Source organism: Loxodonta africana, chromosome 7, assembly GCF_030014295.1.
Source record: "Loxodonta africana isolate mLoxAfr1 chromosome 7, mLoxAfr1.hap2, whole genome shotgun sequence".
NCBI classification, from domain to species: domain Eukaryota; kingdom Metazoa; phylum Chordata; class Mammalia; order Proboscidea; family Elephantidae; genus Loxodonta; species Loxodonta africana.
Window position 1 is genome coordinate 108356606 of NC_087348.1, and position 17493 is coordinate 108374098.

The 17493-nt window shown below is 40.2% G+C and overlaps 1 protein-coding gene across 1 annotated transcript; it reads right to left on the bottom strand.

Annotated features, from left to right (window-relative positions):
* Positions 1 to 48: 48 nt before the first annotated feature.
* Positions 49 to 8956, bottom strand: LOC135232190 (tripartite motif-containing protein 43-like). The gene is made up of 6 exons (XM_064289526.1): positions 8558 to 8956; positions 3882 to 4112; positions 2930 to 2952; positions 2298 to 2395; positions 1077 to 1132; positions 49 to 1004 (listed from the first exon to the last, which is right to left on the bottom strand). Exons 1-6 carry the CDS (start codon positions 8954 to 8956, stop codon positions 465 to 467), a joined length of 1347 nt encoding a protein of 448 aa, XP_064145596.1. The 3' UTR covers positions 49 to 464.
* Between the last annotated feature and the right edge of the window lie 8537 nt (positions 8957 to 17493).

Consider the following 17493-nt stretch of genomic DNA (forward strand, 5'->3'; position numbering starts at 1 on the left):
GTAAAGAGATTTTCCCTAAGGATGAATTGAGGAGTTTACGAGATGAAGATGATGGAGAAGAATATTCCAGACTGACATAATGCTACGGCTGTTAACCAAAGGGTCGGCAGTTCGAATCTGCCAGGCGCTCCTTGGAAACTCTATGGGGCAGTTTTACTCTGCACTATAGGGTCACTATGAGTCAGAATCGACTCAACGGCAGTGGGTTTTTTGGGTACTATATATGCTTCTAATGCCACAAAGTTCATAAAACACATGAATAACCACAGCATATATTTCATATAATGTGCTGCAAGAGATTATTTTAATGTAAAGAAAATTGAACTAACAAAAGTTTTCAATTCAGACTACCAACATAATCAATAGCAAAATGTTCCATTAAAGGAGAAGAACGTAAAAGACAGTAAAATATTATTTATCAGCTTCAGTTGGGAAGGGGTCCCTCAGATATGACTTGACCATGATCATGTGTGGCCAGTGTAAAAGAAAGGCCTGAGGGGATAATTGAAGGAGCAAGCTGGGTATGCCCATATGAGGGAACTTTTGGCAACATTAACAAAACTCACACTTCTACTGTCAAAATCTACATACACACCTACCTGCCCCAGAGGTTTCTCTATATACTGAGAAAGCACTGGGGAGGTGGTCAAGAGATTGTAACGATTATCCTCCTTCACACATAAAAAAAGAAAAGTGTCCTCAGACGGGACCCTTGAGCTGTCCTTCCTTAACCAAGTATCCTTACAGACTCCTACAGCCCAGTCCCAAGAGCTGTCCACTTCTATCTCCCAGTAGTATTTTCCAGAGGTGAAGGCCTGGTCTCCCCATGCAGCAAAGTAGTGAGATCTTCCAGAAGGAAAAGGTGCCTCTTGAAGGTCACGTCTAAGCCTCAGACTTCTCACGTCATCAAACAGCATGATATTCTGACTGCTTATTTCATAACTGAAGGAAATTTCCACTGTGGAAAAAAGAGAATATTTCAGGCAAAATCTGTTTTTATACTCCTATGGGATGAGAGAGTCACTGGATCTAGAGTGTCACTGGAAAAACAGGCTAACACTACAAGGGAAGTTTACTAGCCAGAAAATATCCGATTGAAGGGTATCGGTGGATGTGCAGAAGAAACAAATACCTAGTGACACAATGGAAAAAAATTCCTAAAATCTCAGAGAATGTACAGAGGAGGGAGGTCATGCAAACTTCTGGCTCATTGCTTTTCACAGCGCATTAAAAATCAGAAACCTGTGCACTGACACCAAGTCCACAGCAATACGACTTATTTCTACTGCACTGGGTTTGGTTTTTTTTTTTCTCAGGGCAAAAAACAAAAAATCTTAGACCTAAATAGATGGTGAACACTTTGCCAGGTATATTATGTTAGTTAAGCAAGCAGATTTAAATTTAAGATTAAAATCAAACCATGCCTTCTTAGAAGGAGCCTTCGTGGCGCAGTAGTTAAAGCACTTGGCTGCTCACCAAAAGGTCAGTGGTACAAACCCCCCAGTTGCTCCAAGGGAGAAAGATGCAGCTGTTTGCTTTCATAAAGATTTATAGCCTTGGAAACTATATGAGACTGTTCTCTGTCCTACAGAGTCAGTAGGAGCTGAAAATAACTGGGCAACACTGGGTTTGTTTTTGGGATTTGGCTTATGCCTTCTTAGAAGGAGTCTCCTACTCAGCATGATCTGGGTTTTAAACCTGGTTCCATTTCAGGCCTACTCCTTCTCTGCCTGCTGGGCTAACCTCACTCGATTAGTGAGCTCTGCGTACTGCCTCAACCACCTACTTCTTACTGTTGCTCATAAATTCTGGTTTTCTGTATATCACTTTTTCATGTTTATTCACGTGTTTCTCAGATCATATTTATTAAAATGGACATTATTCCAAGTTCAGTTACTAAGAAACTTTAATATTTTAAAATATTTAAAAGTAAAGCACCAAGGAACTTATCACCATAATCAACTGCACTTAATTTGGAATCGAAATGTTCTGAGATAATGTCTTTCTGTATGACTCTTTGAATGACTGACATTGCATCTATGAATGGTTTTAGGTCTCAAGGAGCCGTTTTTTGGATCATTTCCTTTTTCTCATTAACTATTTAATACAGGCCGGAATAACATTTCTCTTTTCCTACCATTTATGTAGATATTTTTCATATTATCATAGGGGAAATATGACTATTCACAGGCTGCTCTCCTCCCAAAATCAAGAATTAATAAAGAGGGAATGATTGCCCATAGAAAACCATTATTGGAGGACATTGTATCCGGTCCCACCACTGGGCTGACACTCACCTCGGAACTGGCGGAACCTGTCTATCAGGCCAGTGATGGGCCAGGCACTGAGCGCTGGGTTCACAGGCTGGGGCATGTTCAGCTGCATGGACTCGCTCCTGCAAGGGGAAGATTCAGTTAACCTTTCAGGTGCCTAAGGGGCCATCACAGTATGTAAAAAGGACATCAGCATTAACTGAAAATATTTTTCTGCAGAACCCATTGCTGATATTTCTGTGTACCTTTACAATCCTGGAATGAGGTTGTACCGTTCTTTGAGAATCTTTCTTTATTCTCTGCCTGCTTCCTTCTCCTGCCCCTCGGAGGAACTTGCCTCTCTCACCCACCACCTGACACAAACTAGTCCATTCACATCAATAAGTTTATGCATTTGAAACCTAAAATCATAGGTAGCATCTTCTAGCCACTTATGCACTGAGCCCTGCAACCTATACCATCCTGAGTCACAGGAAAGAAACAAGGCTGATTTGTGATACAGGGAACGGGAAAACATATTCAGTATGACATACACAACATGCATACACAGAAAATATCTAATATCTCTCTAAATTGTGTTCTCGCTGTGTTGGAAACACCATGATCTCTTTCACAGCCCTCATGAAGCTCTAGTCTGCAGTGAAGGCCAAACTTACTTTGTCAAAATGTCTCCCAAATCCTGTGAAGAGAATACAAAGAAAAGTTTAGAATTCTTCACAAATTGGCAATTCTGTTCTTTCAGTCTTTAAGTTTAGGCAAGTTCTCAAAGGTACCAACCACCCACTAGCACATTTTTTTAGTAAATACATTTTTCCTTTCCTCTCTAAACCCAGTACACCACTTGGATAGAATCTGATTTCTCAATGAATTCAGAAACCTGAAGGTGAATGAATAAAGAGAATATGAGTGCAGATTGTACTGGTGCGACTGCCAGCTGTCCGCAAAGTGGTCTTTCCAAGCGCTTGTCTCCAAAGGATAATGTGTTCCAGAGCAAGGGCAATTCAAATCTGGGACTTGAAAAAAAGGAGGAAGTAAATGTTAGTGCTTCACATATGTCTCCATATTGCCAAACTGGAGACAAAAAGGGAATGCCCACGAGGAAGTTGTTCCTTTCAGGGTTTTTAAAGAAGCAAGGTAGAGAAGAAGACTTTTAGAAGGGAGTACAGTATTTTTACGCAAATAACTGGTGCCTTCTACATTTGTTTGCCGACCAGGCTCCTCTCCCGCTCCCCCACCCTCCTGGGAGGTATTTTCATAAGGGCTGCTATGCAACATTTTTTACTCCTTGCTGGAAAAAAAAAATTGGTTTTGCTCACTTACGAAAATACCGGGGGTGGGGGGAGGGCAAAGTTGGCAACCAAAGTAGAAGGCACTCATTATTGGTGAAAAAATACAGTATTCCCTGGGGAATCTACTCTCATATTTCCATGAAACTTTGTTGTTCATGGCTAGGATAGGAGTTACAGTTTATGTCTGTTATAGTCAGGTGGAAAACGACTTCCATCACAGGAAAAAAAATTCTGTCTTTGGTACCAAATATCTCATGGAGGTCGAGGATGTGAACTTCAGCTGCTATAGATGATTTCCAGGTACGTCCTCGGTTCTTACCTGGAGCAACTCCACATCTGATTTATGGCACATATTCATCAGCTCCTCATACATTTCTCTCAGGTGCCTCCCCTTTTGAACCATTGTGGCTTCACTTTTCTTCAGTTGCTGTAATATCTTCTTGCCTTCATTTTTCAGTCCCTCTAAATGTTGTTTTTCTTCCTCAAGGAGAATCGGATGCAATTTCTGATACTCAGAGCTGATAATCTCTGACAGTAGACACACATAATACTGCAAAGACATGGATTTCTTAAATCATATATGCAATGCAAGTTAACCCCCTTCCCCTTAAACCTCACCTGTTTCTCTCCGACTCACATCCTCTACCAATCAACTACACTCGACCGAAATCCATGTCCTCCTATTTATCAGAAACCATAAAATCATCTCTCAGTTTCATTCCTTCGTTTGTTTTCCATTCAAGAGCCAAACCCACCCTCCCGTCAAAAACCAAAAACCAAACCTGCTGCCATGGAGTAGGTTCTGACTCATAGCGACCCTATAGGACAGAGTAGAACTGGCCCATAGGGTTTCCAAGGAGCAGCTAGCTGGTAGATTAGAACTGCAGACCTTTTGTTTAGCAGCTGAGCTCTTAAGCATTGTGCCACTAGGGCTCCATCCTCCCTTCAAAACTTCTCCATTCACTTCAAAACTTCCTGAAACATCTGAAGAAATGCCTCATAGTCGATTTCTTTAATTTTGTAAAACATCCTCTTTTCTGAGTTGCTGATACATTAGAGTTTACAAATCTGAACTGTCATGCTGCCTTACATTGAAGAGGTGGATTACTTTTCCTGTTGGTAGATCACTCACAGAATCTGTCACACCATGATTTCACCTCAAGTTCATCATGAACAAATCTCCAGGAAGTATGTCACAAGCTCGTTCTGGGGAAAACAGTCTCATACTTACTCTCCACAGGTTGGTTATTTTGCTCTCCTCATTTAGATTTCTCTGATTTTTTTGAATATTTTTCCATAAAAATCTCATTTCCTTTATGAGCTTCTCCTGCAAAAGAACCACGAATGAGTGCCAGAAAAGCAAATGTTAGGGATTTCATACTATAATGAACAGAAAGAGACAGGGGATGTTCAATCGATGTACTTAAGGGAGAATGGAAGGATCATGTTTCCCTGTTTACCCTTCATAATTACCAATTCTGGGAAATTTCAGGCTGTAGAAAGACAAAATATAGTGTCTTTGTCTTCCAAAGGAAACTGACAAATAAGAATTTTATGAAGCATGGCTAATTTTCAGATAGACAACTTGCTATAGAATTTGGATCTACTGATTCTGTTGTTGTAGTGACCCTAGAGTACAAAATAGAACTGACCCATAGGATTTCTTAGGACCTTCTTTGGCTGATGTGGCACGACTCAAAATGAGAAGAAACAGCTGCAAACATCCATTCATAATTGGAATCTGGAATGTACAAAGCATGAATCTGGAATGTACGAAGCATGAATCTGGGAAAACTGGGAATCAAGAGTGAAATGGAATGCATAAACATTGATATCCTAGCATTAGTAAGCTGAAATGGACTGGTATTGGCCATTTTGAATTGGACAACCATACGGTCCACTATGCCAGGAATGACAATTTACAGAGGAACAGTGTTGCATTCATCATCAGAAAGAAAATTTCAAGATCTGTCCTGAAGTACAACACTGTCAGTGATGATAATATACATAACCCTACAAGGAAGACCAGTTAATACAACTCTTATTCAAATTTACGCACCAACCACTAAGGCCAAAGATAAAAAAATTGAAGATTTTCACCAACTTCCGCAGTCTGAAATTGAGCAAACATGCAATCAGGATGCATTGATAATTACTGGTGATTGAATGTGAAAGCTGAAACAAAGAAGGATCCATAGTTGCAAAATATGGCCTTGGTGATAGAAACAATGCCAGAGAACACATGATAGAATTTTGCAAGACCAATGACTTCTTCATTGCAAATACCTTTTTTCACTACCATAAATGGCGACTATGCATGTGGACTTCGCCAGATGGAATACATAGGAATCAAATCGATTACATCTCTGGAAAGAGACGATGGAAAAGCTCAATATCATCACTCAGGACAAGGCTAGGGGTCAGAACAGACCATCAATTACTTATATGCAAGTTCAAGTTGAAACTGAAGAAAATTAGAACAAGTCAGCAAGACCCAAAATACAACCCTTGGTTATATTCCACCTGAATTTAGAGACCATCTCGAGAATAGATTTGATGTGTTGAACACTAATGCTCGAAGACCAGACAAGTTGTGGAATGACATCAAAGATACACATGAAGAAAGCAAAAGGTCATTAAAAAGATAGGAAAGAAAAGACCAAAATGGATGTCAGAAAAGACTCTGAAACTTGTTCTTGAATATCAAGTAACTAAAGCAAAAGGAAGAAATGATTGAATTGAACAGAAAATTTCAAAGGGCAGCTCATGAAGACAAAGTATTCTAATGACAAGTGCAAAGAACTGGAGATAGAAAACCAAAAGGGAAGAACACACTCACCATTTCTCAAGCTGAAAGAACTGAATTAAAAATTCAGGCCTCGAGTTGCAATAGTGAAGAATTCTGCAGGGAAAGTATAAATGAAGCAGGAACCATCAAAGGAAAATAGAAGGAATACACAGTCACGCAAAAAGAACTGGTCAATGTTCAACCATTTCAGGAGGTAGCATATGATCAGGAACTGATGGTACTGAAGGAAGAAGTCCAAGCTTCACTGAAGGCACTGGCAAAAAACAAAGACTCCAGGAATTGATGGCGTATCAGTTGAGATGTTTCAACAAACGGATGCAGTTCTGTAAGTGCTCACTCATCTATGGCAAGAAATTTGGATACCTGGCCAAGTGACTGGAAGAGATCCATATTTATGCCTATTCCCAAAAAAGGTGATCCAACCGAATGCGTGAATTCTCAAACAATATCATTACTACCACATGCAAGTAAAATTTTGCTGAAGATCATTCTAAAGCAGCTGCAGCAGGACATTGACAGGGAACTGCCAGAAATTCCAACAGGATTCAGAAGAGGTGGTGGAACCAGGGATATCATTGCTGCTGTCAGATGGATCCTGGCTGAAAGCAGAGAATACCAGAAGGATTTTACCTGTGTTTTATTGACTACCCAAAGGCATTCCACTCTGTGTATCATAACAAACTATGGATAACATTGTGAAGAATGGGAATTCCAGAACACTTAATAGTGCTCATGAGGAACCTGTATATAGCTCAAGAGGCAATGGTTCGAACAGAACAAGGTGACACTTCATGGTTTAAAGTCAGGAAAGGTGTGCATAAGGGCTGTATCCTTTTACCATACCTACTCCATCTATATGCTGAGCAATTAATCCTAGAAGCTGGACTCTGTGAAGAGGAATGGAATATCAAGATTGGAGGGAAATGGATTAACCTGGGATATGCAGATGACACAACCTTGCTTGGTGAAAGTGAAGAGGACTTGAAACACTTACTAATACGGTCAGAGAACACAGCCTTCAGTATGGATTACATCTCAACAAAGAAAACAAAAATCCTCACAACTGGACCGACAAGTAATATCATGATAAATGGAGAAAAGATTGAAGTTGTCAAGGCTTTCATTTTACTCAGATCCGCAATCAACACCCATAGAAGCAGGGTCAAGAAATCTAAAGACTCCTTGCATTGGGCAAATCTGCTGCAAAAAAAGTAAAGACGTCACCTTGAAGACTAAGGTGAGTCTGACTCAAGCCATGGTGTTTTCAATCCCCTCATATGCATGCAAAAGCTGAACAATGAATAAGGAAGACCAAAGAAGAATTGACACCTTTGAATTGTGGTGTTGGAGAAGAATATTGAGTATACCACGGACTTCTAAAAGAACAAACAAATCTGTCTTGGAAGAAGTACAAACAGAATACTCCATAGAAGCAAGGATGGCAAGACTACATCTCACATACTTTGGACATGTTACAAGAAGGGATCAGTCCCTGGAGAAGGACATCATGCTTGGTAAGGTAGAGGGTCAGAGAAAAAGAGGAAGATCCTCAAAGAGATGGATTGACACAGTGGTTGCAACAACGGGCTCAAGCATAAGAACAATTGTGATTATGGTGCAGGACAGGGCAGTGTTTCGTTCTGCTGTACCTAGGGTTGGAACCAACTCAATGACACCTAAGAACAACAACAAACAATCTTTAGGGGATCAGAATGCCAGGTCTTTTTTCCTGTGGAGCTGCAGGTAGGTTGGAACTGCCTACCTTTTGGTTACCAGTCAAGAACTTAATGATTACCCCACGGGGGCTCCTCAAGTGATGCTACGTCTTTAATATTTTCCAGCATACTATTTGATCTGTATTACTAAATATACTTTGAATATAAAAACCTTTTTGATCCTATATTCTGCTATCTTAAAATGAGAACTTCAGACTGCCCTGAGCATTATACTACATATTCAAAATAATAATCATTATCTTAATCACAGCCCCTTCCTGGAAAACAAACTCGATGAAAGCAAGCATGCTTATGTAATTATTTGCAGCTTTATCTGTGGTGTCTAGAACAGTGCCTGACATGATTCTCAGTAATGAGTGGACTAATCATCGTTATGGTTTCCAGCTTCCTTATACTCTTTTAGCTCTACTATCGTGCAGCTTTCAAAGTGCTTTCAGAGACATTGCTTACCCGGCATTCCTCAACAGCGCATTCTATGGAACAGTGACTGTGAGCTTCGTGCTCTTGAGAGTTAGAGCAGAGCAAACAGAGCAGGTTCTTGCTCTCTTCGCAGAACATCTTCTTTGTCTCCTTGTGTGTCCCACACATCTGTTTCTCAGAGCTCAGGAACTGGCAGAGACTGGCTTGTCTGGCAAGGGACACCAGATTCTTCAGTAGAATATTGGTTCTGAACTCTGTTTGCTCTGATGTGTTCCTGCATATGGGGCAACGGGCAGGAATTTTGGCTCCTTCCCAGGAAAGGCAGACACAGGCCTGACAGAAGCTGTGTCCACAGCCTATGGTGACAGGATCTGTAAGGTACTTCAAGCAGATGAAGCAGGTGAGTTCCTTCTGGAAGGCTGAATCCATTTTCCTAGGGAAGAAAATCAGAAGAGTTTATTATTATTCTGCCCTGGAGAGACAAAAGCCTAAGCAAAATTTTACTCTGATTATAACCCAAAAAGACACTTGTGTGAAATCCAAATTCCTAAAAAACCCCAGACTTCCTGGACTGATAGAGACAAGGGGAACCCCAGAAACTATCACCCTGATACCCTTTGAACTTGGAAATGAAGCCAGTCCTGGAGGTCGCCTTTCAGCCAAATAGTGGATTGCCTTATAAAGTAAACAATATCACCTGTGAATAATATAATTCCTTACACAATCAAGTATATGTGACCAAATAATCAACATTTATCCAAATGCAAAGGTGAGAAGGCAAAGAATCTAGATCAATGGAAACAGAACAAAGAGAATGGAAATAATAAGACTGCTGAGACCTTGTGAAAATTGTAACCAATGTCACGGAACAATTTGCATGCAAATTGTTAAATGGGAACTTAATTTGCTTTATAAACTTTCATCTAAAACACAATAAAATATTTAAAAAATAACAGAAAAATGTTTAATGTTCATTGTTAATGTGGGGAATGTGAAGATGTTATCAAATGGTACTTACTGTATGGTCCCACTTTTTACAAAAAAAAAAATTTTTTTTTTTACTAAAAAAATATCCAATGGGAAAAAAAATACACTTGAGTGTAGAGCAGGATAGAGTGTTTTTGTTTTGTTTTTTGCATATGACACAAATGGAAAACTGAGGCACAAAGGCAACTCTCAACTTCTATAGCAAACTTGTTGGTCGCCAATCAACATGCATCTACTGCCATCAATCCTTTTGTTCCTACATAAAAGAACTTCACTTTTGTTGATGTGTCACTTCCCTACATGGGCTTGTGAATCACCATGACTCATTCTATAGCTCCAGGGGAGTGGATCCTGATGGGTCTGAAAACCAATCATAACACAACTTTCTGGTGACTGGCTTAGCAAAGGTGTTGACTAAGCTCTTTTACATTCATTATTTAATTCAATTGTCACAACTATCCTATCATGACTAAAATCACACTGCTTGAAAGTGGAGTTAGAACTCATACCTTTTACCAAAATTAAAACCTACTCTTGAAGAGGCAAGTAGCAAGCTGCCCCTCTTGATATCTAAGCAAAGAGCCAAGAGTAGAGCACATCCTTTCAAGACCCAGGAGACACAGAGAAAGAGCTGTAAGAGTGGAGCAGCAGAGAAACCTCAGCAGCAGAACCAGAAGACTGGCATGAGACCCCACAGTCAACTTCCCAGCCAATGGAGCAAGGCAACAACAGTGGGTGTCCCAACCCATGGAGCAAGAGGACTGAAAGTCTTCTGGCAGAAAGCTTCCTGGCAGAGTGGTTGCTTCCAGGCATTTGATGGAGCTAGGCTTGTTGACTCACGGAGTGTGAGAGCTGAGTGCCCTCAGGCAGAGGCTTCTGGTGGAGCGGGGTGTCTCTTGGCATTTACAGGGACAACTAAACAGCTTTGAACACTGGCCTGAGCCGGGCAGAGGCTGGGCCTAGGAGCAGAGAGAGAAAGTCCTGCCTGCAGGCACAGCTGAAAAGCTCTCCTGATCAAAGAACTACATTCTAAGTTGCTTCTGATCCTGAATTATAACCTCTTAACTTCCCTAACATACCCCATAACTGTCAGTATGGTCTGTGAGTTCTGTGTGGCCATTGCAATGAATTATCAAATCCAGCAGAGAAGTACAGAGTGCCATAGGATGGGTAGTTGGTGTCAGAATTGGTAAAATGGTTGGAGAGAGGAAGTATGTCTGACCACCATCTCATAGGGATCAGCTTGGAGCTGATGGTGATTTTTCCCCCTCGTGAAGTTAGACAAGGAGGTCCAATGAGGCTGGACTGCCATTTTTACAAAAGATTAATATAATAACATCTTTAAAAGGTAGATAACCAAGGTTAAGGAAAATAGATCAATTGATAAGATGGAGGAATGTATAAAATGCCATCAATCTGTACTTGTCTTCTATCCCTTACCCAGGATCCAGAAAATGCCACTCCTGTAATCCACAGATAAAAATGCATGAGAAACTCTTATATGCAAGATATACCCACAAAATCAAATTTTCTATTCTCATGTCTTTTATCTTAAAATACACTGCCCTAAAACAACACAGGGTGCAGTGGTTTAAATGTTCAGTTGTTAACCAAAAGGTTGGCAGTTTGAACCTATCAGCTGCTCATCAGGATGAAACCACTATGTGTCAGAATTGGCTCGAAGGCAATGGCTTTGGTTTTTGCTTAAAACAACTTCTGAATACATAATAGTTAGTAATGAATAAACTGAAAAATAAAACTGGATCAGACTTCATTCAGAATCTTCTCATATGAATATACTTGCTGCTGAATTTGCCCTATTTTTGTAATTTATACCACTGTATTCAAACAACCAAAAAATAAAGGGAATAGCAATATCTCACAAATGCTTTCATACCATTATAGATTACCCCTTCACATTGTGAAAAGATGTAACTACCATGCAACAATGATCAGCATCAAAAAATAAATTCTGCTTACAAAAATTGATTTTACTAAATAGTTCTAATTTCAACACCAGATGAATACAAATAACACTCTCATTTCTGATATTTCATCATGTCACTTTTCTAGAAAACCCCATTGCTGTCAATTCCGACTCATAGTGACCCTATAGGACAGAGCAGAACTCCCTCTGTAGGATTTCCAAGGAGCAGCTGGTAGATTCAAACTGCCGATTTTTGGTTAGCACCGAAGCTCCCAATCATTTCCTGGCTTCTTTAAAATTTAAGTCAAAATACTGTCATTTCTGAACTGACAACAGTTACCACACTCAAAAACAATATTCTCACCAAATTATCCATGCAGTTTCTAATTATATTTTACAGACTATTCTGTCTCTTACGTATAGTAATGTACCACTTGTAGAGTAGAATGTAACACATTCAGACACTACATGTAGAATAAAACATTCAAACCTATTTTAGCATCTATACCAAGCACAAAATTATAAGATATATGCCAACTACATTCTGAGTCCTTATAACACATATGAAGAACCATGAAGCACTTAAAATAGTAGAAATAATGTTGATCATCAAATTAACTCTAAAAATCAGTGGCATCTCGGGTCTTAAATGCTAGCAAGTGGCCATCTAAGATGCATCAATTGGTCTCAACCCACCTGGAGCAAAGGAGAATGAAGAACACCAAGGACACAAGGTAATTATGAGCCCAAGAGACAGAAAGGACCACATAAACCAGAGACTACCTCAGCCTGAGACCAGAAGAACTAGATGGTGCCTGGCTAAAACCTATGACTGCCCTGACAGGGAACACATCAAAGAACCCTGAGGTAGAAGGAGAGCAGTAGGATACAGACCCCAAATTCTTCTAAAAAGGCCAGACTTAATGGTCTGATTGAGACCAGAAGGACCCCTGTGGTCATGGTCCCCAGACCTTCTGTTAGCCCAAGACAGGAACCATTCCCAAAGCTAACTCTTCAGACAGGGATTGGACTGGACTATAAGATAGAAAAGGATACTGGTGAAGAATGAACTTCTTGGATCAAGGAGACACTTGAGACAATGTTGGCATCTCCTATCTGTAGGGGAGATGAGAGGGCAGAGGGGGTCAGAAGCTAGGGGAATGGACACGAAAAGAGAGAGTGGAAGGAAGGAACGGGCTGTCTCATTAGGACATGAGCAATTAGGAGTATATAGCAAGGTGTATAAAAATTTTTGTATGAGAGACTGACTTGATTTGTAAACTTTCAATTAAGCACAATAAAATTTTTTTTTAAAATTAACTCCAAAAATATAAAGAAAAGATAGTAAAAATAGAATAGTTTCATTCAGAAATAAGTTAAAGGAATGGAAATTTCTTTACTAAGTAGGCAAACAATATCATTTCAAAGAAACAACCTCAGTTTGCTGATGGATCAAATAAAATTATGACCTATTTTTGTGGCTTTGGATTGGGAAAGAAGCAGGAACTCCTTTTCTGTAAATTGCGTACTCACCTAAGTCACCTAAAGAATATACCAAAGGTTTCCCCAATGCTTGCAGTAGCGGTAGGGTGATGGAAGTCAGTTCAGAGATCAAGTCCTCCCTGTGTGCTAGCAGCTGCTTGCAGAAGACTCTGTAGGTAGGAGAATTCCAAAGGCACTCTCTCTTCTGGAGAAGAGCGTGCTTCCTTGGATGCCTTTTATTCAACCCTGAAGACCACGCCCAATTTTCCCCAGTGATTGTATTTCATGTGTCTTCCAATAGGAGTTAATAGAATGATTAGGTTTCTTCCAAACAAAGGGAATGATTGATTTAACACCTTGATGGTCTTCATAAGCCCACCTCTACAAACATCATCTCAGAAGTAACACTAACTTTTCAGCAAATAAACCATCGTATGCCAACTTCATATATAAATTTTTTTTCAACTGAGGACATTTATTTTTAACTGTTTAAAAAGGTAGAAAGGAGGATGCCATCAGTTTATGATTTTAGCAAATGTCTTGGAAAAGTTGGAAATGGTTTGCCTGAGGTTGACTGTAATGATGCTTATCACGTAGGAACAGTGGTTTTATGTTTGATTTATTTTTGTATTTTGAAGGAAGAACTTAATGTAAGGACCACTTTGGCCCCCACTCCATGGGAATGATTAGATTTTACCAAGGAGAAGAGGGGATTATGTAACACCTTTGCTAATTTCCATAAACTAATCCCCGCAAACGTCATCTCATCAAAAGAAACTGATTTTTTTTTTTTAAATGAACCTCCAATGCTGACTTTCTATGAAAATTAGTTTTGGAACAAGACTTTTTACTTACATTTTGTAAAAAGGTAGAAAATAGGATGTTATTAGTTAATGATCTTAGCAAATGTCTTGGAATATTTGGAAATGTTTTACCCAAGGTTGTTGTTGTTAGGTGCTGTCGAGTCAGAATCATAGCGACCCTATGCACAACAGAATGAAACACTGCCTGGTCCTGTGCCACGCTTACAATCGTTGTTATGCTTGAGCTCATTGCTGCAGCCACTGTGTCAATCCACCTTGTTGAGGGTCTTCCTCTTTTCCACTGATCCTGTACTCTGCCAAGCATGATGTCCTTCTCCAGGGACTCATCCCTCCTGACAACATATCCAATGTAAGACGCAGCCTTGCCATCCTTGCCTCTAGGGAGCATTCTGGCTGCACTTCTTCCAAGACAGCTGTGTTTGTTCTTCTGGCAGTCCGTGGTATATTCAATATTCTTCACCAACACTGCAATTCAGAGGCGACAACTCTTCTTCGGTCTTCCTTATTCATTGTCCAGCTTTCACATGCTGATGTGATTGAAAATACTGTGGTTTCGGTCAGGCGCACCTTAGTCTTCAGGGTGACATCTTTGCTCTTCAACACTTTGAAGAGGTCCTTTGCAGCAGATTTGCCCAAGGCAACGCATCTTTTGATTTCTTGACTGCTGCTTCCATGGCTATTGATTGTGGATCCAAGTAAAATGAACTCCTTAACAACTACATTTTTTTCTCTGTTTCTCATGATGTTCCTCATTGGTCCAGTTGTGAGGATTTCTGTTTTCTTTATGTTGAGGTGTAATCCATACTGAAGGCTGTGGGCTCTGATATTCATTAGTAAGTGCTTCAAGTCCTCTTCACTTTCAGCAAGCAAAGTTGTGTCATCTGCATAACGCAGGTTTTTGATGAGTCTTCCTCCAATCCTGTTGCCCCGTTCTTCTTCATATAGTCCAGCTTCTTGGATTATTTGTTCAGCATACAGATTAAATAGATATGGTGAAAGAATACAACCTTGACGCACACCTTTCCTGACTTTAAACCAATCAGTATCCCCTTGTTCTATATGAACAACCACCTCTTGATCTATGTAAAGGTTCCTCATGAGCACAATTAAGTGTTCTGGAATTCCCATTATTCACAGTGTTATCCATAGTTTCTTATGATCCACACAGTCAAATGCCTTTGCATAGTCAATAAAACACAGGTAAACATCCTTCTGGTATTCTCTGCTTTCAGCCAGGATCCATCTGACATCAGCAGTGATATCCCTGGGTCCACGTCCTCTTCTGAAACTGGCCTGAATTTCTGGCAGTTCCTTGTTGATATACTGCTGTAGCCACTTTTGAATGATCTTCAGCAAAATTTTGCTTGTATGTGATATTAATGATATTGTTCTATAATTTCCATATTCGGTTGGATCACCTTTCTTGGGAATAGGCATAAATATGGATCTCTTCCAATCAGTTGGCCAGGGAGCTGTCTTCCATAATTCTTGGCATAGATGAGTGAGCACTTCCAGCGCTGCATCTGTTTGTTGAAACGTCTCAACTGATATTCCATCAATTCCTGGAGCCTTGTTTTTCGCCAATGCCTTCAGAGCAGCTTGGACTTCTTCCTTCAGTACCATCGGTTCCTGATCATACGCCACCTCTTGAAATGGTTGAAAATTGACTAATTCTTTTTGATATAATGACTCTGTGTATTCCTTCCATCTTCTTTTGATGCTTCCTGCATCGTTTAATATTTTCCCCATGGAATCCTTCACAATTGCAACTCGAGGCTTGAACTTTTTCTTCAGTTCTTTCAGCTTGAGAAACACCGAGCGTGTTCTTCCCTTTTGGTTTTCCATCTCCAGCTCTTTGCACATGTCATTATATAATACTTTACTTTGTCTTCTCGAGATGCCCTTCGAAATCTTCTGTTCAGTTCTTTTCCTTCATCAATTCTTTCTTTTGCTTTAGCTGCTCGACGCTCAAGAGCAAGTTTCAGAGTCTCCTCTGACATCCATCTTGGTCTTTTCTTTCTTTCCTGTCTTTTCAGTGACCTCTTGCTTTCTTCATGGATAATGTCCTTGATGTCATTCCACAACTCGTCTGGTCTTCAGTCACTAGTGTTCAATGTGTCATATCTATTCTTGAGATGGTCTCTAAATTCAGGTGGGATATACTCAAGGTCCTTTTTGGCTCTCATGGACTTGCTCTGATTTTCTTCAGTTTCAGCTTGAACTTGCATAGGAGCAATTGATGGTCTGTTCCACAGTCGGCCCCTGGCCTTGTTCTGATTGATGATATTGAGCTTTTCCATAGTCTCTTTCCACAGATGTAGTCAATTTGATTTCTGTGTGTTTCATCTGGTGAGGTCCATGTGTTTGGTCGCTGTTTATGTTGGTGAAAAAAGGTATTTGCAGTGAAGAAGTTGTTGGTCTTGTGAATTCTATCATTTGATCTCTGGCATTGTTTCTATCACCAAGGCCATATTTTCCAACTACTGATCCTTCTTCTTTGTTTCCAACTTTCACATTCCAATTGCCAGTAATTATCAATGCATCTTGATTGCATGTTCGATCAATTTCAGACTGCAGCAGCTGAAAAAAATCTTCTATTTCTTCATCTTTGGCCCTAGCGGTTGGTGTGTAAATTTGAATAATAGTCGTATTAACTGGCCTTCCTTGTAGGAGTATGGATATTATCCTCTCACTGACAGCGTTGTACTTCAGGATAGATCTTGAAACGTTCTTTTTGATGATGAATGTGACACCATTCCTCTTCGAGTTGTCATTCCCAGCATGGTTGACTATATGATTGTCTGATTCAAAATGGCCAGTACCAGTCCATTTCAGCTCACTAATGCCTAGGATATCGAAGTTTATGCGTTCCATTTCATTTTGATGATTTCCAATTTTCCTAGATTCATACTTCATACATTCCAGGTTCCAATTATTAATGGATGTTTGCAGCTGTTTCTTCTCGTTTTGAGTCACGCCACATCAGCAAATGAAGGTACCAAAAACTTTACTCCATCCATGCCATTGAGGTCGACTCAACTTTGAGGAGGCATCTCTTCCCCAGTCATCTTTTGAGTGCCTTCCAACCAGGGGGGCTCATCTTCCAGCACTATATCAGATAATGTTCTGCTGCTATTCATAAACTGACAGACACGTGGGGGTTACCCAAGGTAAACCAAAAACCAAAGGCTTCCATTATATTCTGTCATGTATAAAGTGTTGCATTTTATTGATTGATTTTTGAATTTTACTGTAAGAACATCTCTGGCAACCACAACAGAAAGGAGACTTCCCTTGCCCTTCACACTCCAAATTAAGCCTAGCACAGCCTCCCAGCAACAGCAAGATATAGGATTCTCTGTTTGCCACTCTTCAATCCACCTAGGAGGGTACAGGGGGAAAAGGGTGGAAAGTCCCAATTCGGGAAAATCTGAGTGAAGTTTGGGTTATATCCCAACACATTTAGTCCTCTACTTATGAAATGAGGGTGGATGTTACCTTGGACCCTTAAGAAACATCTTCTAGTTTTGATTGGTCCCAGATATCCTTCATGCAGCCTGGGAAGCCAAGCTATAGATTCTGGAGAAGCAGCTCAGAGCCCCTCACTAGTGTCATCATCACCTTGTGTGCAGAGATCCTAGGGCCCAGTATCAGTCTGAGCAGGGTAAGAGATAGAGGGAGGCTCTGAGGAGCAGGAAGAACCGCCATGAACAAGGAGTTCCAGTTTCCAGAATGCCTCCTTTGTG